Genomic DNA, 27,943 nt, shown 5'->3' with positions numbered 1-27,943 from the left:
ATAGCATATTTGACAATTGCATTAATAAAAAATACATTCAAATTTAGCACATAATGTGTGATAATGTTTCCTTCACCTATAAATGACAATAATTTATCTCCAAGGTGCACAAGTTCCACAATTCGAGAGTGCGAATGACCTAAATAACCCTATAAATATGAAGATTAAAATGGGTATCAATCGAGCTTTAAATGAGCCAAAACACGCACTCGAACTAGGGGGTGATTGGATAGGCCTACTCGGGCCGGGTCGACATACCGGGCCGGTCGACTGGCCATTGGTTGACCGCCCACCTTAAGGTTGTGACCAAGTTTGTTCGATTTCGAACTCTTCTCAAAATCCAATCATCTGGGGGGGGGGGGTTTGGGACTTCAATGGGATACTAGTATTATCCCCAAAAACACCTTCCAATCATCCTAATTAGTCCCTAATCAAAAAGCCCCAATTTGACCTTCAGAGAGTCACCCACGAGCATCTCATAGAGGTTCAATCGGTCTCAAAATAGGACCATCAAACACTCAAGGAAGTTGGAGAGTACAAAGAGAAACTTAAGCAAACATTTAATACTAATCAACTGCTTCAACCACCACCATCAATGCATCCTTTTTACCTCAACATGCGATTCTCCTTGTGATTCGTGCTTCGACATCACTAGATGTGCAAGGATTCTTCAAAACTCCAAGTTTTCCCTCTCTCCCATGTTCATAGCCTCCCTCTAGCATAAAAAAAAAGCATTTATGAGGTGAGAGAGCTCTAAAGTAAGGTTTTAAACCCGAAATCTTGAATTTGAGCATTGGTGGTCGATCAAACCGTGCAACCGGTTCCAATCCAACGACCCTCTATCTCCTTCATGCAAATGCCAATTTCGACGGGCTTCGGAGAGTAGAAAGTTTTAATTATTGCCCAATCAATGATATAGTTTATCTTGACGTTTGAATCGTCTAGCATTGGTTTTTGTGCACGCCAAAATATTCTCTCTCTTTTTCAATGCCTTCCAGACTGATTTCTCTCTCCTCTTGAAATCCCATTAGGGTGGCCAAGTCTTCTTCTTGTTCATCCAACTCTATTAGGATGGCTTTTGGAGGGACAACACTAAAGGGCCAATACTTGTGCTAGTAGTTCAAAGGTTTATTTTTGAGTTGAGTTCAAAGGGTTAATGCTTGCATAGGTTGAACACTCAAACTCAAAAGTCCAAACATTGCGTAGTAGAGCTTAAGGGTGCCACTACTACATCATCTCTTTTCAATTTACCAAAAAAAATTAAAATGAATCACATTTTATTTCTCAATTAAAATTAAAATAATTTAAAAAAGCATTTTTTTTCTTCTTTTTGATGTATGAGGTTCATCCGTGTCAGTTTTGCATGCACTTCGTCTGCAAGGATTGAACCCATGATCTCTCCATTGAAAACCCCTGAATTTACATAGACATAAAAAAACACTATTGTATACTTGTAGTCGTTATTCCGCTTGCCTTGCTCAATTTAAAACATTTGGAATTGGAATTTTGAGTTTTTATCATTTCGCCCGCCCGCGCCCTTAAGCTTTCTCGTTCGGTATTCAAGTTTCTTTGTTAGGGTTTTGCTCTCATTACTAGTTAGTCCTTTATTGATTTGATTTTCGAGTTTAAATGGGGAAAAGAAACGATCCTTCCTTTTTCATCCAATATTGCTTTCTGAACTGAGCGGTAGGGTTAGGGTTTCTCTATGGTTGGATGCCATCGACGCTAGGGTTGTTTCACCCTGGAAGAATGTTACTCATGGCCGAAACACGGAATCGTAGCATGGCGTAACTCGAGGTGCAATTTTAACCCAATCAGTGCATTTAAATATTTGTGTTTGGAAAATTTTACTAGTTCTTAATTTACTGGAAAACATTTGGTCATGTTACTTGCAATTAACGGTATGCATTACTAGTTTTTGATAATTTTCTTTGTAGTCCCGAAGCCCATTCATATCATAAATTCATGGAGTTCCGGTTGCTTTGTGGTTACCTCTTCTATTTTCATTCTGAAAAATTGGTAAAAATGCATTGTGGTGTGTGGGTCGTCTGTTGTAATGTTTCCAGAACTATAGATTATTTTCTGACAAGTGAAATCAATTGGAGTTTTTTGGTTTCTGGTTGGATTATCCCACAAAATTTGAAGTTTTTTTGGGGATGTTAACCCCAAAAGATAATGTCATTACTTTTTTAACGCCTTTGGTCTTGTATTTTTTATTTTGAGTATCTTTGATTTTGTTTTGAGCCTTAGAACAAGGCAAGTTGAAGTGATTGGTAAGATTTGGTGGAGATGTGGCATGCAGCAAGGTACTTTCTGTTTTCCTTAACTGTTATAATGTAGAGGTCGACCCCTCAGAAAAACAAAAGTGGTCGATGGAGTCCACTCTTGAAAGGGTTAATGGTGAAAATACTTCAGTTTCTGTTTTCCAGTTGAACTTCCAACAACGGGGCATATGAGGTAGTTAAATAACTCCAGATTTTAAGTTTATAGTGATCATAGTGAAGAGAGCGAAGAAGTCAGAATAAAAACAATAGCCATATTAACTACATGCTTGATCTGCCCACCAAAATTTATGTACGTTCCAAAAGTTCCTTCAAGGGTCACTGAAATAGAAGAATTTCCTCTCAACAATTACTAAACTGCCTTAAACTCCTAAAATGCATAGCAACAAGTAGAAGATTCAGAGGCAGGACATGCTATTTGCCTTTGTCAACTTTATTCCAACTCCTCACTTCTTGATGTAATTCCTGCTGGATGAGTATAAACAGTTACCAATACTGTTCTATGTGGCTATTAGTCTACATCTTCTAAGATGCTCTTCTTGACATTAACTTGCTAGATTTCTCTCATCATGTCCAGCATGCTCCAAATCTATTTCAAGTTTCTCTCTTACTAATGTAGGAGGAGTTCAACTAACAAACACTCTACAGTAGGATCAATGATAGGCCAACAGCTAGTTCCATTAAGAATGATCCCTATTTGATGAACAAACTAGCAGCTATTATTCCAATGAATTAACACCAGTCAACAGGAGGATTCTCCAGTTTACAAGTTTTATAAAGTGAGGCAACTTAAACACGGATCAATTGGAAAACGTAGATGAAGATGGAAATAGAGGAATTTTGATTGGTTTCCCACCCACAGCCGCTCATTCTACCTATCTTTCATGGAGCTTGCACAAAGAAACAATTGGTTTCATCTATATAAAATCACTAGAGGTTGAGTAAGCCCCTTTATTTATTTATAATATTGCAAATACAATGAGAAGATGAATCACATGTGTGGCCTAAAGAGGCCTGCCCAAATCGTGATTAATTTCTTTCCCTTATCACTTATAAACCAGCCAAAAAAAAAAAAAAAAAAGAGGAAAAAAAACTTAAGCTTATTCAGAATTATTATAGCGAAATTAAAATTTTTTCTTAACAATATGAACTAAAATAGGAATCTTAACTTCTTTTTCTTCTCTTAGTGTTTTCTTGTAATGATAGTTTATTCATCCCAAAAAGGGGCCTCACTAAATTTGTTTAATGATTCTTATATCTAGGCTTTAATCTCTCAATCCAAGTTGTCCATGGCCCCCACATAATCTCTCGAATTCTTGTAGGAAAGAAACATTCACTTCCACAAAATCCTCCAAGTATTGTTTGTTTGCTAGATCAAAAGTGGGGTGGGAAAGAAGGGAAAGAAAAAAGTAAACTTTTTCGTGAAATCCCAAGACATGCTTTGTTTGGTTCAATGGGCTTGGAGAGTGGGCAAACAAGCTTTTTTAAATTAAAGAAACCTATCTGCCGAGGTGGCATGTCACTTTTCCCACCCCTTTCTAAAGTTACAGATATTTATTGGGACTTTGTGGGAAAGTGAGGGATATAAATGGGATCCACAATTGCTACTTTTTCACAAAATCCATTCATTTATTTTTCTATTCCCCCACTCACTACATGTGGGTCTCACATGTTTTTCCCCCGCCCATTTTTATCTAGCAAACAAACGATGCCCCAGGCATATAAAGGCTGGCCCCATGGAATTTGGTAAAAACATCTTCCATGCAGATCATTTACACCAAAAAGATCATCCATTCAATCTATTCTTGGTTCCCTTAGAATATGCTTTATCAATCCAACCAAGAACCAGACTATACTAGTACAGGCTGTCTCCCTCATCAACTGAATCCTGCAGAGCTCTGGGCTGGTTTTGAGCTCTTGTTCTTGTGCCTGCACTCAGGCTGGAACCTATGATGTACATCAGTTCTTTCCATCTAGAAAAAAGTTCGTTCATGATTTTGATAGAGTTAAAGAACTGGTGATGCGGTATCACTTAATTTGTTGGACTGGCATGCTAGGCTTTGGATGCCCAAACACAAGAATTTGTCCAACAAGGGTTGGAATAATTAATTTATTTAGTATATATTATTTCAACTTTTTTCCATCTGTTTTGGTTACCTATATAGGAGTTAGTAAAAATTAGAAGTTGAACAATTCTCAGTCTCAAAGTCCAACTAGGATATGTGTTATTTTCTCCTTCAATACGCTTGTAACTTAGCAATTGATGGAGCAAATTGAATAGGAGTTCGACTTTTATTTTTGCTAGTGTGTGATCTCTTTCCTTTTCTCTTGCAATTTACCCTTTCTTCCTACAAACATGCCATTAAACACTTCCTATAATCTTCAATTGTTTACAAGAAAAGGCATCAGTGGTAGTTGTCTTCATCATCTGATGACATAGCAGTTCAGGAACTGCGCAGAACAACTTTGATTAGTCACAGTAGCAGCAATTATGAGCAATTGAATCAGACTGGGGTTTTCAGCAGTAGGAGAAAACCCATTTCAAGCAGTTGCAAGTCGACAAATTTATCAGGTTTGATTTTCATGCAAAATATCAAGATTTGAAATCTCAGGTCTTTTATTAAGTAGGGTTTCCTTTTCTAAACCAAAAGTTGACACTCAAACCAGCTATTATGAATAGACTATTCATCGCTCTGATACCATGCAGCCTGCATGTCAAATAGAAGTGAGAGTGAAGAGAGAATGGAAGACATAAGAATGAGAGGCACTAGGAGATGATACCACAAGAAAGGTGAATCATTACTATGGCAGTCTCCCCATCCACTGTTGTAGAATAACCAATAGAATTAATTCTTAACAAGAAAGTGATACCTTGTTCATCAAGAGAGTAAATTAGATGTCTTATTACTGGGAAGCGAAAATCTAGCCTACCTAGGAAATAAGACAAGCTAAAGCTAAAAGATATATCCTGGCCACAATAAGGACACTCTCTACCACGTTAGACATCAAACACCCCATGACGTACATGTTTAAAAGTTCTTGAGGGAGTGAAATTTGTTGGGTTATTTTTAGAAAATGTGAAGTCTCTAGAATTGTATCTAGTTCTACTATTTTAGCCTTTATATAGTTCCAGATTTATATCGTTTTTGATGGTTTTGTTGGAGCATAAAGGGGAATTTCCTATGCAAGTTATTTTTTCTGTACTTGTTGAGTTTAACAATTAATGTTCTTTGGTCTGCTGTGCTTGTAAGCATTTAATAACTGCTTTAAATTACCCTATTTGAATATCTAATTCACTGACCAGGCCTGACGATTATTGGTTAGTTGAATGCATGTTTGCTAATCGATGACATGCATATGCTCAAGATGATAATGGGCTTCTCCATTTTGGTGCATTTGATGACCACTCTACTAATTGTGCTACATTTTTGAGAACTAATTTGGTCTTGTTGATTTTCACTTCTTTCTCTTCTCCTGCTTTTGTGGATCAGAGTTCTTCCGTTCTTTGACGTGACTTCGTGTTATTAGAAGATGGATCCATAAATAATATTGTATTGATAAGCTGCCCCTATGGTGCAACTGTCCTGGCTGTTTAGTTTTTACTACTAGATTTGGAGGTGCGGGGATCATTTTCCTTGTTAGTGTTTTTATAATTGCCTGTCTGCAAAAACAGGGTGAGGCTGCATCATTACCTACCCTAGACCCCACAGTAGTGGGAGCCTTGTGCTCTGTGTACGCCTCAACAAACATTTTACAGGTTAAGAGATAAGTCATTGATTGTACTGGGTGCTTATTTTTGCTGCATTCAGCAATTATTGGGTGATGAATGGCTGGCTGCCATAAGCTATTGGTTGAAGTTTTATAAAATAAGGCCTTAATGGTTTTTCCCTTGTGGCTAATGTTTAACTGTCTTTCCTAAATGCCTATTTAACTGAATGTTTTTCACTTCCTTTTTGTACAAACATTTTCATAGTCTGACCATCTAGTAGTCCAAAAGATTCAACTGTTGTACAAGATGTTTTATTGATTAGTCAACCATTTCAAGATCTTAATAGTCAGCCCTTTAGTTTGGGTACATATTCTTGATCCTTTGGCGATGGTATTTAGCTAGAGATGTGTCTTCAAATTGTAATGATATACTAAATGTAAAGGGTTTTGTGGCTAACTCTTGCATTTTAATCCAAGTACATAGCCTGTAGAATGCATGCCAACGAAAGTGTAAAATGCGGTTGAGCCATTTGTTTTGGGAATTAAGATGTGGACGTCACCAACTTACAGGAGGTGGTAGGCTAACCAAGTTATGACTAGAAGCAATACCATAGCCTTATCTATTGCTCCCCATCAGTCATTTTATGCGTAGCTGTTCTTTGTAATGGGCACACTCTGTTTCTATTGGATTTGGGTAGTGTGATTTTAGCCTAGAATCTCATGACCATGGATGCTGTATCAATCACATCTTTTTCTGCAATATTCGCTCTTGGATTGAGTGTTTATGGTCTTGATTTTGAAAGCAATTAATTTTTGTTTTATTGTGCAATTGTTTTCCAACATCCAAATTGTAGATGGATGAGCTATCAAATCAAAATCAATTTAAGCAAGACCGGTTGAGGACACGGTGGACTGCATCTCTTGATAAAATATTTGCAGACTTGGTGGTTGACCAGGTTCTACAAGGGAAAAGGTCAAACAATGTTTTCGACAAGAAAACTTGGAAGTATATACGCGATGAGTTCAACCAGCAAACAGGTCTGAACTTTGATAAGAAACAATTGAGGAAACACCTCACTGTTCTGAGGACACGGTATTATAATATGAAATCAGTTTTTGATCAAAGTGGTATTGATTTCAATGAATCTCAGCGCATGTCAACAGCTGGTTGTGAACCATGGGAAGATTTCTTTGAGGTACATATCCCCCCTTTCTTGCTTTTGTTGTGTTAATTACATTTTATCTTTCTAACAACTTCTCATTAGGTACATCCCAAGCCTGAGGCAATCAAAATCAAGGAATGCCCCATTTATGAACAGCTATGCACAATTTTCTCTGAACCCGGGGCTGATGGAATGTATGCACAATCAAGTCACTATGCTGAGTTGGACAGAGGAATGCCTGTAAAAGATCCTGGTGGCTCTACTTCATGTCCTAAAGTGACGAGTATGGCTGTTGATCAGTTAACACCATCAGTATTGGTTCAAGATGATCCATCATCACCCTCAGCTGTGGAATTGCATGCACCGAATGGACAAAAGAAGCGTCGGTGCAAGGCATCAACCATTCCATGTCATCGCAGGCAAAGTCAGGAGGCAATGAATGATGCATTAGCTGAAGCCATGCTGGAGATGGCAGCTGCTTCTAAGTTAAGGGCAGCTGCCATGTCAGAGAATAATGACCAATTTTCTATAAGCAACTGCATTAGAGTTTTGGATGAAATGCCAGGGGTTGATCACTACCTCTACTTTGCTGCTCTGGATCTTTTTGAGAAACCCAACCCGAGAGAGACTTTTTTATCTCTCAAAAGTGAGAAACGGTTGACATGGTTGCAGGGAAAGTTAAGTGCTGTTCCGGCTATTTCCATGGTTTAAGTTGTTTGGACCATTTCTATGCCAATATCTGTGTCGTGGCCTGTACAGTTACGTTTGGCTTTAGTGAACCGTCTTTTTGAAGTTCTTTTTGAATGACAAGTCGATATGGGTGAGCCAGTGTATATTCAATCGGCTTCAGTGTTGTGTTGATAAGGCTTGGAGTTGGAGATGAAACTCTCGGGTTCAACAAGTACCTCTTCTTCTACTCTCGTCTTCTTGCTTCTTTGTTTTCCCGTTTTCGTATCTTCTTTTTTTCCCCTTCTTTAATATGAGTTTTGATTGGTTACCAGAAAAGAAAAAAAATAAAGTTTTGGTTGTATATAGTTTTATTTATATATTTTTATCTTATACATAAGGTGATTTTCTTTGTTGGAAAATTTCGGCGCTGCCCAGGAGTTGCCCTCTAAAATTAGTATCACCCCCTCACCCAATTTATCAATTAAACTTCTATAAGATGAAAATCTATCAGTGATTTCTCTTGCCTTTTGGAAAAACCTTCTTCTCTCTCTTCTTGCTCTCGTTTGCCCTGTCTCTTCTTCTGCAATTCTCAACCTTGTCGATCTTGGCATATTTTTCACTTTTTTTTTTTTGGATACAAAATGGATCAGAAGATCCCAGAAAGAGCTAAATCTGTGCTATTCAGCTTGTCAGCCGGTAGGACCTCCATTAGATCATGTGGGGTCCGGAAAAAAGAGCGAATGGTTCATTCTCAGCTAATCCGGCGTTCCAATCTCATTTCCAAGGACGCTCGTTACATTCCCCATGAATCTTCGGTTCATCCACTTCCGTTTGCAGCTCAGTGCTGCCCATTAAATGCCCAGTGTTAAAGCAAAACCCTCCCAAGAGCCCGGAATCATCACTGCTGCTAAATGTTTAATGCTAAACCCTCGGTTATCAATGGGATCTGTTATCTATCGGGTGGTTCTTATTTTAGTTTCTACAGTTTTACTCCTATATTGGTCAAGTTTTTTTACCAACAAAAAAGATTTAAGTTTTTGTTTTCAATTTAGGCTCTGGAACTGAAGCTAGGTTTAGAATTAAGAGTCAGATGCTATGTTAAGGAAATTCTGGTGCTTTAGATTCAGTTGACCCGGGTTCAGTTTCAAGTAACGGTGAGAGGTAATGGATTCCGTTTATATGCTTTCGCATAAGGGACTGTCAAGGGAGTTGGCAAAGGTAGAGAAAAGGGGAAGGGGAGGAGTTGCATTGGAAAAATGAGTTTGGGTGACTTCAAACTTAAAAAGTGAACCCAGGGAATTTGTTATAAATTTTAAAAAGGAAATTAAGTGAAGTTTGGTAAAATAAAATACATTTATATAATATTTCTCTTCACCTCAATGGCAAAATGATCATTTCATTTTTAACGTTAACAAAAAAATAATTGGGGTAACAATCTATAATATTTTTCACTTAAGTAGACAATCAAAAAATCTTATATTTGATCCATTTATTCTTCTTCTTCTACCATCTACTATCCCATCTATGACTTCTTCTCATAATGGTAAATATTCCCAAAGTTTGAAAAATATGATTTATGGGCACTGTTTAAACTTAAGAATAAGGGTAATATTAAAAATGAATAAATAAAAGTTAAATGAGATTAAGGGCAAGGTTCAACATGTCGGCGAAATGTCGCGTGTTGCTGGCTGTCGACACTAGTGACACGGCGACATTTCGCCAACAAGTCGGTGACTTTTTGGCAAGGTTGATGAAAATTCTACCCCTAGTTTCGGGAGGTATTTAGGGTTGTTTTGATTTGAATTTTGTTGTGTAGCTTAATTTAAGGCCAATAAACACACTGAGAGCATTATTTTGGTCTAAAACATCATTTAATATAAAATTTTTGATTGCCACATGCCTAGCTGTATGCAGGCAAAACTTAAAGTTTGGAAAACTCATATAAACTAATGTAAACATACAAAGAAAAGACAAATATATAACTAGTGAAGAGAAGTACTGAAGTCTACAATTCATTATACAATTATATTAAGTATGATTCATGCTTCACATTTTGTAGAGGTCTTGCGTCACTTTGGCAAAAATCGAATGAAATTCTATTAAATATGTGAATTTGGCGATATATTGTCGCAAAATTGACTTTTCACTATTGTTTCATTAGGGGAGTCGTGTCGCCCCCCAAGCGACATGGTGATATATTGTCGACACATTGAACCTTGATTAAGAGTACTGATAATAGGGTTTCAATTGATAAATTGGGTAACTTAGAGGTGGCATTAATTTAAGGGAATATCTCAAAGGGGTTGAATTTAAAACTCCATTTTCATTTTATTTTGGGATGAACCAGCATGATAAGTTAATTGTGAATAATAATCAGTTAAACTGTGATTACAGAAGAATTGAAAGAATTGTTGAATGGTTCTACCCAAAAAAAAATCAATTGAACCATATTCATATTAGGAATATTATAAGGGAGAGTTTCATATGTCTCTAGTGTACTTATATTCTATTTACCCTCACTCCCTAAATATATATATATATATATATATATATATATATATATATATATATATATATATATATATATATATATATATATATATATATATATATATATATATATATATATATATATATACATACTACTATAATAAAAGCATGTACTCTACCTTTTCAAATCTTTTTCCCTTTTGTCCTTAGAATTTTCATATATACCAATAATGTTGTTTATTTGTTTGTCTTTAGTTATTTTTGCGGATATTTGGACATTGTAATCATGAATTATTATGAATTTATCCTTAATTTTAATCCTGATTTCTCTCTTGACCTCTTTGAATCTTTCTCAAACTCGTCGCTCTATCCCTCTCGCTTCTCGAACTCTCGCGAATCTCTCTCTAAATCACCACTATCTCTCACGGCTCTCTCAATCTCGGCTCTCGCTCTCTATTCCCTCTCCCTCTCGACTCGCTCTCGAATCCCTCTTGATCTCTCCGACTTCTCTCAATTTTAGTCTCTCGCTCTCCTTCAATATTTCCAAGAAATTTTAATTTTCTCAATCGTTTCTCCTCACGGTTGTTCTAATGTTCACTGTTACTTAGGTTTATTCTCACTTTTCGGCTTATTTCGGTGATAATTGATATATTTCGGTGATCTCTTTTCGTGCATTGTTTGATGACAGGGTTGTTATCGATCTCGAAGATCGAATGATCAATTTCTTAGGGATTCCAGGGTATCTTCAAGAGGTATGGGAACCAATCTCTTCTATTTATTTATCTTTGTTGTTTCTCCTCTTTTTGTCGTATAATAATGCTTGCGGTGGTTGTATCCGGATTTTTATTTGCATTTTTGGCGGTGACGGTTGAGATTCATCCATGTCATCAAACTAAAATTTAATGGTCCAGATTAAAACTGAAAAGTATTATATATAAATATAAATATTTTTTATTTTTATTTTTGTATTTTAAGGGTTTTAGAGTTTTTAAATTTACAAACTCAATCCCGTAACGCCGAATCCAAACCCGGTTAAAGATTGATTCTCGCGGTCGGAAAATCCGCCGCACTCATACCCCGCAACATTCATGGATTTTTGAGTGTTGAGCGAACTATGGGAAGCCACGGGAGAAGTTCAAATTTTATTGTTCATCGTGGATTAAAGAGTATGCTTCTTTCGTGTTGGATAAAGTTGATCCTAAGGGTTTGATCTCTTGACTCTACAAGGATTCTTGCAAGGAAGCGAGGGAAAGTTGGTGAAGGATTTGTTGAAGATGGGGAGGGATTTGAGTAGGGATGTGATTGTGGACGATAATCCATATACCTACATTTTCCAATCCGAGAATGCACTCCTGTGCATCGCTTCACCAATGATCTTCAAGCTCAAGAGCTTCAACGGGTGATCGGGTTTTTGGAATTCTCGGGATTCTTGATGGCATGATTTCTTGACGACATGAGAGTGCCATCAAGAATTCTCTCTTATGCTACGGTCAATCGGAAAAACTAGGAGAGAAATAATCTCTTATGTTACTTCTGAACTTCTCTCATCTGAGATCATCGGTCTTACCTTTAATTGTATTTTCCTTCCGAGATTCTTCCTTTAGAGATAGTTTTCTTTAACAATCTCTTATGATTATTATTTTTTTTCTTTTTAAATTTATAGTTGCTTCAATTTTTTCTTTCAATTTTTTCTCCATATATCACTACGTGCATTTGCACGTCGTTTTTACTAGTATATATATATATATATATATATATATATATATATATATATATATATATATATATATATATATATATATATATATATATATATATATATATATATATATATATTTTGGGTGAAATGTGCTTTATATTAAGTGGGAAAGAAAATAAAAAAATTACAAGCGTTGGTAGAGTTTCCCACTAGCATCTTGGTGAATAAGTCGAACCAGATCCGGGAGAAGATCGCTAGGGCACAAGTGAGTTTCCCCAAGGGAGTTCGCATAACTTGCTAAAAAGTCAGCACAAAAGTTGGATTCTTTTACATGATGCATGAATACACATGGATGAAATTCCAGTTTGATATCAAGAATATCTTCTACAATATCTCTTGCTGTCCATGGGCTTTGCATGCTCCCAATGAGGATTTGAATTGCAAGCTGTCCCTCTATATTTTAAAATAAATAAATTAACTTTTATTTTTGTCCCTTTAACTTATTAAAGTAATTATTTTCTTTTTTTAATCATATTTTTTCTTCCTTATCTCCTTGAATCCATTATATGTGATAAATGTCTTTAGTCCTTTTTCCTTCATTTATATAAATATATTTTATTTTTATTTTTCCTTTGATGGATTCTTAGAGGGAAAAAGTGAAAAATGCATCTAATTTGTTTGACAGGGCGACATGAAAAGGAAATCGCCCTTTCGGACTTTGACCTTCATAAGGACCCGGCTGAGACCATATAGATAGATCACCATAAGTCTCAGGAGGGGTCATCCCCGTGGTAGGAAAGACGACCCTGTTCGTTACCTACAAGTACCCGGCCTCACTCTCTACCCATGACCCGATCATGATCAAAGATGATTGAAGACGGGGTAAGAAAAAAAAATACATTTAATGGTTTTTTTTTTGGAAATGAGGTTCATCCGGCCTATCTTGCGCGCACTATGACTACATCCTCAAGGCGCTTTTTATATAATTAATATTAATATAGGTAGAGCTTTGCCCTTGGCCTTGAGGGGATTTAAACTCTGACCTCTTATGTGAAAGCGTTGGACTTGGCCAACTGAACCACCCCTTGGGGTTATTACATTTAATAGTTTCTATAATGTTAGGGTTTTTGTGTTTTTTCTACCGATAGATCAACCCTAGATTATGCTTACGTTTATTATCTTTAATAGATGCAAATTATAGTATTATTCAATTACAAGGGATCCAGGTGCCCAAGAAAATTTTTGACTGTGCAGCTGTGCTAGTGCTGGATTCTGTTCTATACTTAGGGAGTGGGTTTGAAGTGGAAGAGGCCGCGCTGGAAACACCACCCAAGCCCCAAAATTTCAATTTCAATCGGCGTTTTTCAACCTAAAATCTCGATTTCAAGTTCAGTTCTTCCCTACTGCCGGCCATCGTCAAACAGTTCTACTGTCATACTCTGTTTCTCTAGCCTTCGCTGCAATCACCGAAGCAACCTGGTCGACACTTATCTACTTCGCTGCTTGAAGGTCGAAAACCCAGAATCATTCTAGAACCAAGACAGCAAGCGAGATGTTGTATATAATTGGTTTGGGTCTGGGGGATGAGAAGGATATCACTCTTAGAGGCCTTGAAGCTGTGAAGAAATGTGATAAAGTGTACTTGGAAGCCTACACTTCTCTCCTCTCTTTCGGTCTCTCTTCTGATGGGTTTTCGAATTTGGTAACTTGCTGTTCTTGATTCTACCCCAAAAAAGAAGAAGAAAAAAAAAGGCTGCTTTTGTTACATATCGTTATGATTAAATGCTTACTACTTGTATTAGTTAGATTTCTTTTTCTCTGCTTCTTCCTTGATAACGTGAGATTTTGGTTGGGCAGGAAAAGTTATATGGGAAGCCCGTCATACCTGCAGATAGAGAAAGGGTCGAAGAGCGAGCTGATGAGATATTGGCGGAGGCTGGTGGCTCTAATGTGGCATTCCTCGTTGTTGGGGATCCATTTGGGTAACTGAAATTGTACTCTATGATTTCGCATTTCTGTTTCTTGTTTTGATTTTGCATCCGTTATTGCTTGTCTTAGTTATTACTATTAGGATGTGTGTTGGTTGATGCAGGTCGTTCTTTGATCCAGTCATTACCATAGTGACTGTCAAAATTTGGATGTTTTTCCACGTTAATTTTAGTAGAAACTATGGACTCACTGTAGGATTAGTATGTGTTAGTTGATTCCTATTGCCTAGAGTGATTAATGATGGGTTAGTAAATTCCTGTTGCCCAGTTTTATCAAATTTTATTGCTTCTGGCTCATAGTTGGATTACTTGTGATATCTTAACTTCTTACTAGAGATCCAATAGGCTTTTGGTTTCGATCTGTGCTGGAAGCTTCCAGGAACAGTTGAATGTTCATGCTTTGTACATCAATATAATAGACAAAACAGAGGGAATTTCTTGCTACTTATTTTTTTGCTTTTAATTTTTGGAATCTTGGTATAATGGTTTGCTTTTCTGAAGATGGTTGCTAATGTGGAAAACAGAGCCACGACACATTCTGATCTGGTTGTCCGAGCCAAAAACTTGGGTGTGGAAGTTAAGGTCATACACAATGCATCAGTAATGAATGCTATTGGAGTCTGTGGGTTGCAACTGTACCGATTTGGAGAAACTGTCTCTATACCGTTTTTCACTGAGACATGGAGGCCTGACAGTTTCTATGAGAAGATTCAGAGGAACCGTGCACTTGGATTACATACACTTTGCTTGTTAGGTACATTCTTATATTACTTTTCAGACTCTAGTTATTACTGTCTTGAGTTTTGTCATTTGAGTTGCTGGTCTGTAGAGCTCTTGTTTCTTGAGGGTATAAGAAAACAACACATTATTTGCTTCCAGATTTTATCATCCAGTGTGAGTTTGTAGAAAGGTTTTTGTTTATAGTTTGAAATCTTAGTCTGTATTCGCCTGTACATCTATACTAGGCTCTTCTTGTCTGTAACAATATAAGGTTGGGTGTTATAACCATTCCTTCTAGTGCAAAGGAGAAAAAAAAATCTATTTTCCTAAAAGCTTACCAGTAAGATCCAGTGGGAGATCAGTTTGCAACCAGGATCCCCCCACAGAAAAGACAAAACAGGTTAGGAGAAATTTAAATAGTGCAGGAAGAACTTCTCTGGGTAATGCTGAAATTCTGGTAGAATGCTGTTCATAATTGGGTAGGTTACCCTGTCAAGTTTTGCCTGTATCTGGCGGACAGAACCACATATATTGGGTCATCCCACTGGGAGTAGGATAGCCCAATTTCTGCAAAGAATTGCGGGACAGTTTAGAGTTCATATTGCTATTAATTAAAAAAAAGGAGAAGAAGAAAAAAGATTAGAATTCTTGTCAAAATAGAATGAAATAGTAACAGAGAACAAATGCATAATTATATAGCAAACCAGAATCATAAAACTGAGATTTTTGGGGATCATACTTGTAGCAGGGTTTGCTGAAATTGATGGCAGGAAACTTAATGATTTCGAATAGAAAAAATCAATAACTAATGAGTAGGACAATGTTTTGAACTCAGATTTGAGTATTCAGATCAGGAAATACAGCTTTTGAAGAAGTCATATTCAAGTAGAAAAACTGAAAGTCAATCAAAAGGAAGATTTGAAAACTGAAGTTCGGGCTAGAATTTGAAAACATAAATCAAAATAAGAATAGGTTTGAAACCTAACCAACTGAACAATATTTATGCAAGCAAATAGAGCTAAAGGTTGGCAGAAGATGTTATGCATTAGGAAGTATGTTCGGAAAGTTCACTACTGAATTTGCAGTAGTTAAATCCTCTTGAATCCACAACCTCAAGAGGCAGAACACCTGATTGCCACATGTGTGAGCTCAAATCTGCAGGCCAATATTAATTCATATGTTTAAATTAAAACTCTAAAAAGGACCTGAACTAACCCTAAAACTGCTCCTGCCAATGGCTTGCTTCAGGGAGTTGGTTGCATAGCATTCTTAAAAATAATAAGAGAAGTGACCCAGAATAGAGTTTATTTATTAAAAAAAGAGGCTGGATTTATAGTAACCTAATCCAGTCCCACTGTTATAATATAATGACTAAAATAGAACTCTAAACAAACCACACATTTTCATGCACTTATTAATCCTGTATTTATTTTTTACCCCAATCTGTAGTTTAAGCCCAGTAAAGCAACCTATTACAGTGAAAACCCATTGGGCCAATACCAGTTCAAGGCTTATGTCCACTAAAATTTGCCTATTTCTGTGTATTATCGGCTTAAAAAAGACTCTTGGTAAAACATCAGACGAAAGACCATACAATTTCTCAGCTAGGTTCCTTGGACTATCTGGTTTGCTATTGAACCATGTTATTAAGTACAATACTAATTAAACCACTACAATTCCCTTTTGGTTCTTAGTGGAAAGCAAACATTTTCCCTTCAAAATTACTGCCCTTTCTTTGTGAGAAACCCTGTATTCCCTCCCCATCGCCCTTCTATGGTTCCTTATATCTAGATATATGTTGACATATCTCAAAATTGCAGATATACGTGTGAAAGAACCATCGCTGGAATCTCTATGCAGGTTAGAACTCAAAAATAAATTGGTGCCTTTGTTTTGCCTGATAAAAGTTTGGTTCTTCTTGCTTCTGTTCCTTTCTAACTGCTGCCAAATTTGTTATTCCTTTCTATGTTTGTTTCCATCATTTATTTCCAGAGGGAAAAAGCAATACGAACAGCCAAGATACATGACGGTTAATGTTGCGATTGAACAACTGCTGGAGGTTGAAAATATGCGAGGAGAATCTGGTATGACATTGCGTTAATCATCGGGTTTAGCATGTTAGTGTTTTCCATCTCCACTCATTGTTTAGAATATAGGTTCTACTCCACCTGTGGAACCATCCCACTCCTTGATCTATCTAGGGATAAACAGTTTTGCTCACATTTTTGGTATGATACTGGCTTTATTGGAGATCAGTGCTGATAAAATTTTCAAAAAAGTGCCTGGTTTGCGTAATTCTAGGCCACAAGTTCATTTGAAAATTCATAGCTGGCGATTGATTTTGCCATTCTAGCTTAGGCCTTTTCCTTTATGCTCTTCCTGTTTTAAGTGATTTTTGTGCCTTGGATGTGTCTCTTGACTTCATCCAGAGGGTGGATGCAGATGAATGGAATTATTCCAATACTTGCTGTTTTCTGGTCCAATGCACTTCATGAAGCTGGCATCTTCAATTATTCTGTTCTTTCTTGTAGAGTTTTTCTATTGTTTGGGACCTGGAAATGAGACCAATGACTTTAATGTTTATTTCTTCTGTCTTTGCATGATCCTCAGCATACAATGAAGACACAATTTGTATTGGGTTTGCTCGGCTTGGCAGTGAAGATCAGATGGTAGCTGTAGGTCCGATGAAAGAAATACTATTGGTTGATTTTGGAGCACCTTTGCATTGTCTTGTCATAGTAGGTAAAACCCATCCTGTGGAAGAGGAAATGCTGGAATTTTATGCTCTTAAAAGGGAAGACCAACTCAAAGACAAAGGCAATGCTTGATCTTTAGCTTAAATGGGGCTAGTAGTAAAAGCATCCCTCCAGTGACAGGTTACTCTTTTGCACTGACAGTCTTTCATTTTTTTGTTCATTTATGCCACCCCTTTGTAGACAGTTTTGGTTGCATATTACAACTTTTGGATGATTTGGTGGGGTTAGTTTCGAAGGTGTGTGTGTCAATAATAATTTCAAGGGCTAAGCAGGCTGGGTTTTTTGCAATGTCAGGATACATGCTTATGGAACCAACTAAATATGAAGTTTGTGATTGTGTTCTAACAAGGTGAAGAATACATCCCTACTTTTATTTCAGTTTAAGATGTTTGAAACATGTTTTTTTTGGGGTTTGAGTGAGAAAAGCATGGTTTGAAATATTGGTACTGACTACTGAGGTTGATGCCAATACTTGTTTTTTGGTAAATGATGCCAATACTTGGATGTTAGTGTTTTGGCCTAAGGAGCTGTGATAATCAGAAAATCATCCAAAAACAATAAATATTTTTAAATAAGAAATGGGGCCAAAGCCTTCAAATGCCTGCAACTGTGTATCACTCTTGACTGATTCTGAGGCCGATATTTAAAACCATGGTGGGTGGGGTACAGATTATTTTTTCCAAAAGCATATTTAGGCCTTTTGGATATATCGACAGAGAATGGCATAATAACCTCTTTAACCCACAGGAACATTTATGCAGACACTAATTGCATCTTTGTACCTAAATGCCCTTTCAGAAGGCAGTAACTGAAAACTGAAGATTGAAAGCAATTGGATTCAATATTAGCCACTGCGAAGAGGAGTTTGCAAGGAAGACAGATGAAGGACAACTTGATGAATAGAAAGTCAGATTGTCTCAGCATTTGGCTGGCAGGCAGTATGGAGTTACTGTCAAATTGTTTTGATGGTCACTATGATACCTTCATGATACCTTCATCCCTGTGCTAGGTACTTCTCCTGCTTCTCATTTCTTATGATTGTTTCTCATAGGTGTGTTAATGCCTGTTTAGGTTTTGGATTTTATTTCCCTTCTTCCCTACATTCTTGATAGAATGGTTTTTTTATCTCGCCATCTGTAACAAACTAAATAATGATTCTTATTGTGCTACTATAGTTATATATTAATTTTTATGCTTTGTTTTCAGCCTTTAAATCATTCTTTTTCGTCGCTATTCCTATTTACTGCAACCAAATTCAAATCTGAGGTTCCAAATATTGTGACTGGAAACTGTTCTTGATGAAATATAGTAAACCTCCTCCTTGATGTTGGAAGAGTTTTGTAAGTGACCTGAAACTTGTGTCCTTTCCACCGATTTTGATCCAATTTGCAAGGATTTTCCATTCTTTCCATGGTCAGATTTGCATCTTTATTGGATTCAGCATTGAGTAATCTAGTGCTGATTGTTGATTTGGCTAAATACTCACTGCCTGCTGTATAAACACCCCAAATTTGATAAACCCACTTGCATTTAGGAGTTCATTACATCTTACAAAAAGGAGACAAATTGCATTCAGGAGTTAAAATTATTCTTAGAGAAGCATAAAATCAACCAGATGCCACTCTAAATATTGTTTTTTTGGTACACAATCATAAATTGTGTGACTCCCAGCTATAAGATTCCCAAGTTTTTGTTCAATTGGTAACGATTGTCCATGCTAATTGAAGATTTTCAAAAATTTGTAATATGCTGAGAACTTGAATAAATGAATATGGTAATGGAAGAAGATTTGCATTGCTACAATATAGAATCAACAAATTTGTGCCATATTTAGTCACTACAAAATGTGCCCATCTTCGAGTCTCTCCTTCAATTCTGAATTCACCTCAGTTACTTCTATCTGGTGCTACAAAATTTCTAGTCATCGTCTTTAAACTCCCTGTACAACACAATAGCCATGTGCCCCTGTTAGATCCCCTCAATGTTGTGATCGTGTTCAAATTTGCTCAAAGACAACTTCAAACAATCTTGAAGTGTACCATCTGTTGTGAAATATCTATATGGGAAGGTCTATTATGTGCCTATTGAGGTCTAATTTGGTGTGTATATGCTAAATTGGGCTTGTTTAGTACGGTTGGGTTAAAGGGTTTGGTGCACTAGTCAAGTACGTAACTTTTAGTATCAGAGCCAGCACAACATCAAGGGTTTGCCACTTGGAGAGGGCTACCTACTCCTGAGTGTGGGTTGGATCAGCCTAGTATGTGATAGATTAAAGAGCTTGGCTAAGCTCGTTCTATCAGCAAGGGGCGAAACTTTTGGTGCACTAATGGAGTACCTAACGGTGTGTTTTTAAAATTGAATCATACCTGCGATCAAGGTAGCGAGGTTGAATTCCTGAGCCTTGACAGGTGGTGCAAGTCAAGGAGCCCGCTCCGTCGCAGTTGATGCAGCGTGAGACTTCCTTCTCAGGTCCTCCAAGCTCTACGCTCACACTACCTGCCCCCATACAAAATCTGCATCTCTCTGGTTAAAACATTTCAATGGTTAGTGTTCCTGTTAATAACAAATGGGGGAGAATCTGATGCGAAGGAAGGCTTCAGCACAAGCAGAATCCTGGCAATTATCCTAGAGAGCTGATTTTGTGATTTTGTGATTTTGTTCTGCCATTGAATGGTCCAGCTTTCGTAATGGACTAAAGAAGACATTGTATTCCTGAAGAAATTGAAAATTTGAAATGATCAGCTTTAGGCATTTGAGAGAACTTACGGGCACCAGTTCCATTACAGGGGAAGCAAGGTTGGGTGTTATCACGCTTTGACTGCAACAAGAGTGTACAATCAGATAGATAGATAGAAGGAAAAGAAGAAGATGATTCGATACGAAGCCACATTCCAAGAGACTTACAGCGTTATCGATCTGAGTTTCGTAGAAAACTGGAATCCCTATCCCAATTGCTACGCTCGCAACCCCAACTGAGATCGCCACAATCTGATTCCCATAGAATTATGCATTGAACTTAAAATTCTTCTTAACGTGAAAGAAGCAGCAGCTGGAAGGGGAGAAGAAGAGAGTATTGAGGGAGAGAATGGAGAATACCGTGTTCTGATCAAGATCCACAGCTCTTACGCATGGATACGAAATGGGTGATCGTTGATATGTGTTGGCTTTTTTGCAGGGAGAAGCAGAAAATTTGTTGGGACAATAGATGAATGGAGAGTGAAGGCGTGGAACCGAAGGAGCAAATGACATTTTTCTTTCTCCTCTTCTTCTTCTTCTTCTTCCACCCCTCTTGTTTCTTGTTTCCTATCTTTTTCCAAATGGGCTGAGGTCGATACTCGGACACAGAGAGAGAGAGAGAGAGAGAGAGAGAGAGAGAGAGAGAGAGTTGAAGAAGATAGACAACAAATTTGCAAGGGATAAATAAAGCCACAGATTTATGGATATGGTGGGTCCCATTCTGAAGTGGACTGCCAAAAACGATTGTAAGAAGTTTCTTAGGTAAATAATCTAATGCTACCATGGGAGGGTTGCTCAATTGGCATTGGTCAGTATCTTTTAGTGGAGTCTGGATTGTCTTTCTTTTATTGTATAGTGGAGAAACATTAGGAGATCACATACCTCTTCCTTGACAGAAAGAATTTAGATTTCATCTTAGTGAAGAGATCATAGATTCAACTCTCCTGTAGTATATGTAATATTCGCAATTTCCACCCACTAATATTAAGCTACCAGCTTCCAATAAAAAAAAGAATTTAATGGTCAAGTCAATAAAAAAAGAATTTAAGCTATGAGACTCTCAAAGAACTATTGATTTGTTAAAGCCAAATACAAGATACAATGGAAAAGTAACAAAAATGTTGTATGCAATAAAGGAAGAAGTGAGAAGCTATGAAGGAATTAGATTCCAACATTCGTACCGGGAGTCCAACTACGCTGCTGGACTGGATCATGAAGAGTCCGACTTCTTTAGAGGAACCTTTGCGATTCTTTCTAAATCCACTCCAAGAATTGGAGGAGATCCTACTGGACGGATAAGATTTGCATGCTTGAGTAGTTTTCTTTTTCAGGGTTACTAAACCCCGTTTATTTGTTGCCCAAAAAAAAGAAAAAGGAAATGACTAGTTCAAACCAAGGAAAGAAATCTTAATCTGGTTCGTTGGTTTGCTACCTGACGAACCAACCGAACCGGCAAAATCTCACTGAGAATTGCAAAACCCCAAATGCAAAATTTAAAATAATATATAATCATTGCAATTTGCAGAGCATTAGTGTCAAGTGTCAACTGTCAAATTTTTAAAAAAAATAAAAATAATACCAAATAGTAAATGAGTCAAATCATGTATTGTTTTTTTTAATTTATAATTTCATGGTCTTACATAAACCACATGTGTGGTTCAAATGCATCTACTATTCATCTTCCTCCATCTTTGCATGAAACTCTGAAAGTCGTTGATGCTCCTCCAAAGCCCATGGATGGTGGTGTTGCAAGTCGGCTTGCATGGTGGTGTTATCGCCGAAAATTGCCGGTCCGGAGGTAAAATGACAAGATATCATCGAGAAATCGACAATATCCTATCAAATTGAGTTTTAGTGTTGAGTTCGTTTTGCCTCAGCACCTAAATCACCAAATTTTGACGATATGTCACCGAAATTCAGCGATTTTGCTTACCTTAGTGTCAAACTAAACCCCTTATTTATTTCATTTTATTTTTCATTAGAGGATATTTGTTGAGCTTCTCAGAGTGGAACAACAGTGGAATCTAATCGCACTGGTTAGATAGCTTGGATAAGTGCAGCGCTCATGGCTTCCCCTAGTGTGGACTTGTGAACTTCATCAGCAGGGAGGAAATATGGCAATGGAGGCTTATGAATGGAGTTTGGATCAGCCTTCCCTATGTGGCAATTTTCACCGCAAAATAAGAGTTGGACCCACCTCTGAAAATTAACAAAATAAATTAAAGGTGATACCAAGTAGCCTTGTTTTATGGTGAAGAACCATTAAGGGAGCACATAGCTCTCCCTTGAGAGGGTGGTGATCTAAACTCATAGTGATCACATATGATGAATCCTAATCCCCCAACCATGTTGTCAAGAGGTAAACTAGCATCACAGTTCCCCTTTAGGTTCTCTCCTCTGGCTGTTTAATCAATTAAAAAGTTACAGTACGCTTACCACCTCGTGTTGATGTTTTCTTCTTCTTTTGTTTACCTTCACAAGATTGTTTAGTTGGCAAATGATCAACAACATTTAATGAAAATGTCATGGATTTGACTTTTCTTGGTAGTATATACAATAATCCCTCAATGAAGTTTTGTTTTGGCATCCTTGACTGAAATCCCTCAATGAAGCGATTCTCGTTGACCGTGATTCGGTAGCAATATTTTTATGTGAATAAGGAAAATAATCTTTGGACGGATCGGGCTTTAAGATTTTGGATCTTGGGTATCCAGCAGTAAAGTCCAATGGGCATCGACCTCTGCCCATACTTGGCCCATATAATCCAACGCCCAATGCTAGTCTTTTTCAGTATATCTGGTCCTATGTATATATATGTACCCATGGATGATGGACCCCACTTCTTAAAGCCTCAACCATAAAAATCGTGGGCCCCACATCAACAGAACTGATGTGAGATGAGTGGCCCAGGATATATTCCCTATTCACGCGTTATGTGAGACTCATACTGGCTAAAATTACGGAATTTTATCATGTCATGGATCATTCATTTCTCTCCGGATGAAGGACACAGATCCATCACTCACATTCAAAGGTTGAAATGAGATTTAAAAGATATAAATTTTTTTTAATTTAATTTAATATGAACCTTTGGATGTGATTGATGGGCATGTGTCCTTCATCCAGAGAAAAATGAAAGGAAATGGACCTGAAAAAGTTCCGTAAAGTGACCTATCTCTCCCGCCGGTTGGTGATTGGTCGGAGTAGTCATGACTCATGACTCATTAACTCGCTATAATTTGACATTTTAACCCATTTAACTTTTCAACTAACCCTTAAGTCCCACGTCTTGTGTGATGAGTTTTAATGTAAATTTAAAAAACACAGATGATTCAAGAATCTAAAGCATATGCTTTCTTCAAAAACAAAATGATTTCTTTCATTATTAACTGTTACAGAGATAAATCAAGAATCCAAAGCATATGATTACCCTTCTATGTGGTGTAATTATACTTACATGTGGTTTGATTCTCGCTGTAAACCAATTTTAAACAAATGATTTGAGTGAGAAATAGTTTCTGTAACTTCGTCTATTTCGATCCAGACATAAATGGGAAGTTGATTGTTTTGCAAGTTTTAAGATGTTGAGGTCCCCCCACCCCCCCGCTCTCCACCCCACCCCACCCCACCCCAACCCACCCCACCCCACCCATGGCTTACTTTCACCCTTTTGGAGTTTGCTTTTACTGCCAAAAGATTGTGGGCAACTAACACAACATGGCATGCCAGGAGTTGAATGATATACTTGTCTGTTCATCAAGGAACCTTCCTTTAGATTTCCATGTCCATTGGGAATTGTTTGGATAAGTTCATGAACTCCTTTTTCTTTTCAAGAAAAGAGTTCTAGGCATCTTCAGAGAAAAGAGTTTATGACATTTGATTAGAAAGATCAATTTTAAGTCCGGAATATAAAAAATAAAGCCTTCCTAATTAGAGAATGAGTGATTATATTTTCCTTTTTATACTTAATGAGTGATAATATTTAGTTGCCTAAAGGCATATCAAAAGGAATACTAATCACACTTAGTAGCTGATTCCAACAAAAAAAAAAACACACTTAGTAGCTAATAATCGTATGTCGGAGATTAACTAGCAATAGAGATGGTCGAGAGGTTGAATTGGAGTTCGGAAGCTTGATGGGTAATTCGTTTTTGATTCAACCTGTAAGTCTGTAGAGTCGAGTTGAGTCTGGTTCCTTACCTTTGAGGGATAAATTTAGGAAGAGTCCGCTTTTTCAATCTTCAGAGATGAACCCTGCAAAAAAATCATTTTTTTCTCCCACCCCCCCTCCTTTTTTTTTAATTTTTTTTTGAAACTTAAATTTAAAAAGTCCAAAATAGTCTTGTAGTTTCTTTGCTTTCTCAGTCAATTACTTGGCATCGTATATGTTAAATAATTTCTTTCGATAAATCTTTCCCTAAATGTGTAAAAATTGTCCAAAATAGTCTTGTTTTTTGGTTGGCTTAGGTTGGCTTGGGGTTTGTCGATGCGGGAACGATTCAAGGAGTTGTTGCCTCCCGACCCTTGTGGTGCACAGGGGTATTGTTCGCCTCTTCAGTCAATTACTTGGCATATCTGTGCATTGCTGTGCACAATAACAGATGATGTTTTTTCGATAAATCCTCTTCCTATGGTGATAAGCAAACAAGTTGCTGATGATGTCTAGGTGCAACTTTGTCCTCTAGACCCATGGGGGGCTTTTTTCCCAGATCCTCCAGCTGGATTGAGGGATTCTCAGGTGGAAAGGAGTCTGTTTGTTGTTTTCTGTTGCATTTGGGTTGTTAAACCCTTCTTTAAAAAATTTTTTTTATAAATTTTTTTAATTTTGTTAGAAAAAAGATCTCAGTTGGTGATTCAGTATAATTTATCCAAACCCATGAATTAAGATAAAAGGAATCTTCTCTGAAAATTGACATTCTTTCTCATGTTTTTATAGTGAAATTATTAGTAGTAAGTTGACTTCAATGATTTTCTATTTTCTTTTTAATAATACATAAATGGTCTTTGTTCCATCATGCCCCCACAAGAAAGTTCAATTTAATGAACAAAAGTTAATAACTAACAGCACTTACATTTAGTTCAAAAAGTTATAATTAATGTCAACACCAAATGGGTCTGGCGATTTATTTTTTCTTTTACTTTTAATTGGTTTTTTTTATTATTTTAAATTTTAAATTTTTTGAATTGAGCTTTACTGAAACCAATTTATGTGTATCTTAACTATATTCTAAGTGGGAAGCTCTTACATAGAATTTAAATATAATACAAAATTTTATCCTTGTTCTTAAGGAAAATAAAACTTCTGAGCTTGTACTATGATGCGTTGATCTTTTACCAAGTGATCAATTTCTTGAGCTTCTAGTAGATCTATAGTAATGTAAATTCATATGAAATGCTCAATTAGAATCTACCATATGAGATTTCTTCTTAAATGATTCCATTCAAATGCTTTAGTTATTGATGTATATAAAGATTTGATGAACCCAAAAAAAACTCTAGTTGATGAACCTTAGTCATAAATGTTTAGGTTAAATTTGGGTGCTGGACACAAATAATAAGATATCTTTTTTTATTCAAAATATATGAAAATATAAATGTACTTGTGACATAAGAGATAATAATTTTAAAAATGTTATAGGTTTTTTTTTTTGGTAAACGGATCTTTAATTAGAAGACGGGCAAGAAAAGCCTAAGACATCCTGATTACAAAGTTCAAGAAGCCAAGGAGTGGAATTAGACCATACAGTCCGACTTGCCATGGACTAAGCCTTCCTAGCTAGGGAATCGGCTACACAATTAGCCCACCTAGAAACATAATGAACCGACCAAGATGGTTTAAGAATGAGCAAACGCCGGATATCCTCCACCACATGCATGGCACCCAATTCAATTGGAAGAAAGGGGTCTTCAAAGCAGTGGATAAGGTTGCTAGAATCGCTCTCAAAGATCACATTTTCAACCCTTCTTCCTCAGCCCACAAGAACGCTTCACGAAGGGCAAGGGCTTCACCAGTGAAAATGGAGACAACCGAGCTCGGAATAGACGCTGCAAATAGGGATGATCTCGCTGGAATCTCTATGGATGAACCCCAACCTTGCAGTATTATCCGCTTCAGACAAGGAGAAGTTAGAATTGATTTTCATTTCGGAGGTAAAGGAAAAGAGGCTAAAAACCTCATTGCTTGACTTGGAATCTGGAAATCGAAGCTTGCCCCAGTCGTTGATGATGTTGCTTAAGGATTTCTGATTTTGCATTTCCACCATACTGGACAACCCTGTACCAAACCAGATCGTGCGGGACAAGTCGCAGTCGAAAAGAATATGATCAATTGATTCCGCTTCTTTCCCACACATGCCACAAGTAGGATCACTCCTAATTTGCGTGATTTGAAGATTCTCCCCTGTAGCCAAGGCTTGATTCAAAGCTTTCCACATGGAAGTTCAAATTTTGGGATAACACTGAGCCTTCCAGATCTTTTTCCATGAATTAGCAAATACTTCCTCCCATTTGTGGTAGCGAGAAGATGATGGAACGAGCATGGCTAGGGAATCTCTGCGGTTACATTATAAGTAGTAAGCACTTTTTATAGAGAAAACACTATTAACAGCCCCTATGCATCTCCTGATTTGTAAATAATTGTTGTGATAAACTCCGATTCCATGTTCTTGAAATGGGCTCAACAAGATCGGAGACCCATTGAAGTGAGCATCCGTATGGTTTCTTCGAAGAAATTCTGAAGCAGGGAAGATCTAGGATCCAATTCGAGTTCCAGATCGGAGTGTTAACTCCATTACCAATCAAAGAGATAAGCCCCATCTCGAGCATTTCCCTGCCTTTAATTATACTTTGCCATGCTCAAGAGGAACATGATCCTTTCCTTCCTTCCATGAAGTTGCAATAAGGAAAATAGACAACTTTAATGAATTTAACGCAGTTAAAATCAGGAGAGGACCAAAGACGCCAAGCCACCTTGGCAAGCAAAACCCTATTGTGTAGAATGGGATCACGGAATCCAAGTCCCCAATTTATCCTTCGATCTACATAGCCTGGACCATGACATCCAATGAACTCTATGTTCATCATCCTTCTGCCCCCAATAGAAATTTGAGATTGATTTCCATATATCATCATGTAGATCCGCTAATAAGAGAAAATGAGACCTTGAAAATATTATAAGTTTAACTCTTTAACAAGTTTGATGATGATTAATAAAAAACCAAAACAATATTTTAAATGATTTACTATTTACTACCTTTTGAAAATTAATTTTCAAAATCAATTTGAGCGAGCGACAGCCCTGCCAACTAACATTTTAAATGCGACAGAAGAATGAGAGGTGGGCCCAAAAGTGGAGGGTTCAATGTGAAGGGAAATATGTTTTTTTTTAGGTGGAAAGAAATAGGTGTATTCATCTCCTCGTTATTTCGCGGGAGGTGGTGGGTCCCTTTCCGGAAAGATACATTATTACCTACTAACTCTTGAATCTCAATTGGTTCTCAATTGGTACCTACATCCAAATTTCATATCATCTCCTCCGTCAGGTGCATTTTGTGCTTCCCGATGGCTTTACAATCATATACTATGTTGGGAGCTTACAAGTAAAAAATAATAAAATATTAAAAAAAATTTTCACCACCTAATCCAGTGGGTCCCACCGTAATATGTGGTTGTAAAGCTGTTGAGGAGCATAGATTACACTCCCGACGGGTAGATGATCCAGACTCCTACGTCC

General features: G+C 37.1%; 3 protein-coding genes across 7 annotated transcripts; 2 read left to right on the top strand and 1 right to left on the bottom strand.

Moving 5' to 3' along the window:
- Nucleotides 1-1,465: 1,465 nt before the first annotated feature.
- On the top strand, nucleotides 1,466-8,149 carry LOC149015132 (L10-interacting MYB domain-containing protein-like). 2 transcript variants are annotated; one of them, XM_089156280.1, is made up of 3 exons: nucleotides 1,466-1,797; nucleotides 6,845-7,186; nucleotides 7,268-8,149. In XM_089156280.1, the coding sequence occupies exons 2-3, from the start codon at nucleotides 6,845-6,847 to the stop codon at nucleotides 7,862-7,864; spliced, it is 939 nt and encodes a 312-aa protein (XP_089012406.1). In that variant the 5' UTR covers nucleotides 1,466-1,797; the 3' UTR covers nucleotides 7,865-8,149. The 2 variants fall into 2 exon arrangements, with proteins under 2 accessions (XP_089012406.1, XP_089012405.1); XM_089156279.1 differs by having other exon boundaries at nucleotides 1,467-1,797; nucleotides 7,256-8,149.
- Nucleotides 8,150-13,121: 4,972 nt separating this feature from the next.
- Nucleotides 13,122-18,977, top strand: LOC149015131 (Tetrapyrrole (Corrin/Porphyrin) Methylase). Of its 4 annotated transcripts, none has more exons than XR_016173495.1 (8): nucleotides 13,123-13,713; nucleotides 13,869-13,993; nucleotides 14,524-14,753; nucleotides 16,540-16,579; nucleotides 16,712-16,803; nucleotides 17,330-17,595; nucleotides 17,770-17,824; nucleotides 18,277-18,977. XR_016173495.1 is itself a non-coding variant. In XM_089155841.1 (7 exons), the coding sequence occupies exons 1-6, from the start codon at nucleotides 13,564-13,566 to the stop codon at nucleotides 17,545-17,547; spliced, it is 855 nt and encodes a 284-aa protein (XP_089011967.1). In that variant the 5' UTR covers nucleotides 13,122-13,563; the 3' UTR covers nucleotides 17,548-17,595; nucleotides 18,274-18,977. The 4 variants fall into 4 exon arrangements, 2 of the variants coding, with proteins under 2 accessions (XP_089011967.1, XP_089011966.1); XR_016173494.1 differs by having other exon boundaries at nucleotides 18,274-18,976; XM_089155841.1 differs by lacking the exon at nucleotides 17,770-17,824 and having other exon boundaries at nucleotides 13,122-13,713; nucleotides 18,274-18,977.
- A 141-nt stretch (nucleotides 18,978-19,118) lies between these two features.
- LQY1 (DnaJ/Hsp40 cysteine-rich domain superfamily protein) lies at nucleotides 19,119-20,846 on the bottom strand. The gene is made up of 5 exons (XM_089155842.1): nucleotides 20,572-20,846; nucleotides 20,380-20,463; nucleotides 20,242-20,293; nucleotides 19,842-19,998; nucleotides 19,119-19,414 (listed from the first exon to the last, which is right to left on the bottom strand). The coding sequence occupies exons 1-5, from the start codon at nucleotides 20,722-20,724 to the stop codon at nucleotides 19,393-19,395; spliced, it is 468 nt and encodes a 155-aa protein (XP_089011968.1). The 5' UTR covers nucleotides 20,725-20,846; the 3' UTR covers nucleotides 19,119-19,392.
- Between the last annotated feature and the right edge of the window lie 7,097 nt (nucleotides 20,847-27,943).

The sequence above is a fragment of the Hakea prostrata genome, chromosome 5 (genome assembly GCF_041222555.1).
Source record: "Hakea prostrata isolate BN-2017 chromosome 5, UWA_Hpros_2, whole genome shotgun sequence".
Classification (NCBI taxonomy): Eukaryota; Viridiplantae; Streptophyta; class Magnoliopsida; order Proteales; family Proteaceae; genus Hakea; species Hakea prostrata.
The sequence above is the reverse complement of the archived record's forward strand: the minus strand, read 5'-3'. Positions and strand labels throughout refer to the sequence as shown.

Bases quoted from the DNA above. Each gene is read 5' to 3' on its own strand.
- LQY1 (XM_089155842.1), bottom strand. From the start codon at position 20,724: ATGTCATTTGCTCCTTCGGTTCCACGCCTTCACTCTCCATTCATCTAT. The intron at 20,464-20,571 runs GTATTCTCCATT...TATGGGAATCAG, and splicing joins TGGATCTTGATCAGAACACG to ATTGTGGCGATCTCAGTTGG. The intron at 19,999-20,241 runs GTAAGTTCTCTC...TGTTTTAACCAG, and splicing joins CTGTAATGGAACTGGTGCCC to AGAGATGCAGATTTTGTATG.
- LOC149015131 (XM_089155841.1), top strand. From the start codon at position 13,564: ATGTTGTATATAATTGGTTTGGGTCTGGGGGATGAGAAGGATATCACT. The intron at 13,994-14,523 runs GTAACTGAAATT...TGTGGAAAACAG, and splicing joins GTTGTTGGGGATCCATTTGG to AGCCACGACACATTCTGATC. The intron at 16,580-16,711 runs GTTAGAACTCAA...ATTTATTTCCAG, and splicing joins TCGCTGGAATCTCTATGCAG to AGGGAAAAAGCAATACGAAC.
- LOC149015132 (XM_089156279.1), top strand. From the start codon at position 6,845: ATGGATGAGCTATCAAATCAAAATCAATTTAAGCAAGACCGGTTGAGG. The intron at 7,187-7,255 runs GTACATATCCCC...ACTTCTCATTAG, and splicing joins CATGGGAAGATTTCTTTGAG to GTACATCCCAAGCCTGAGGC.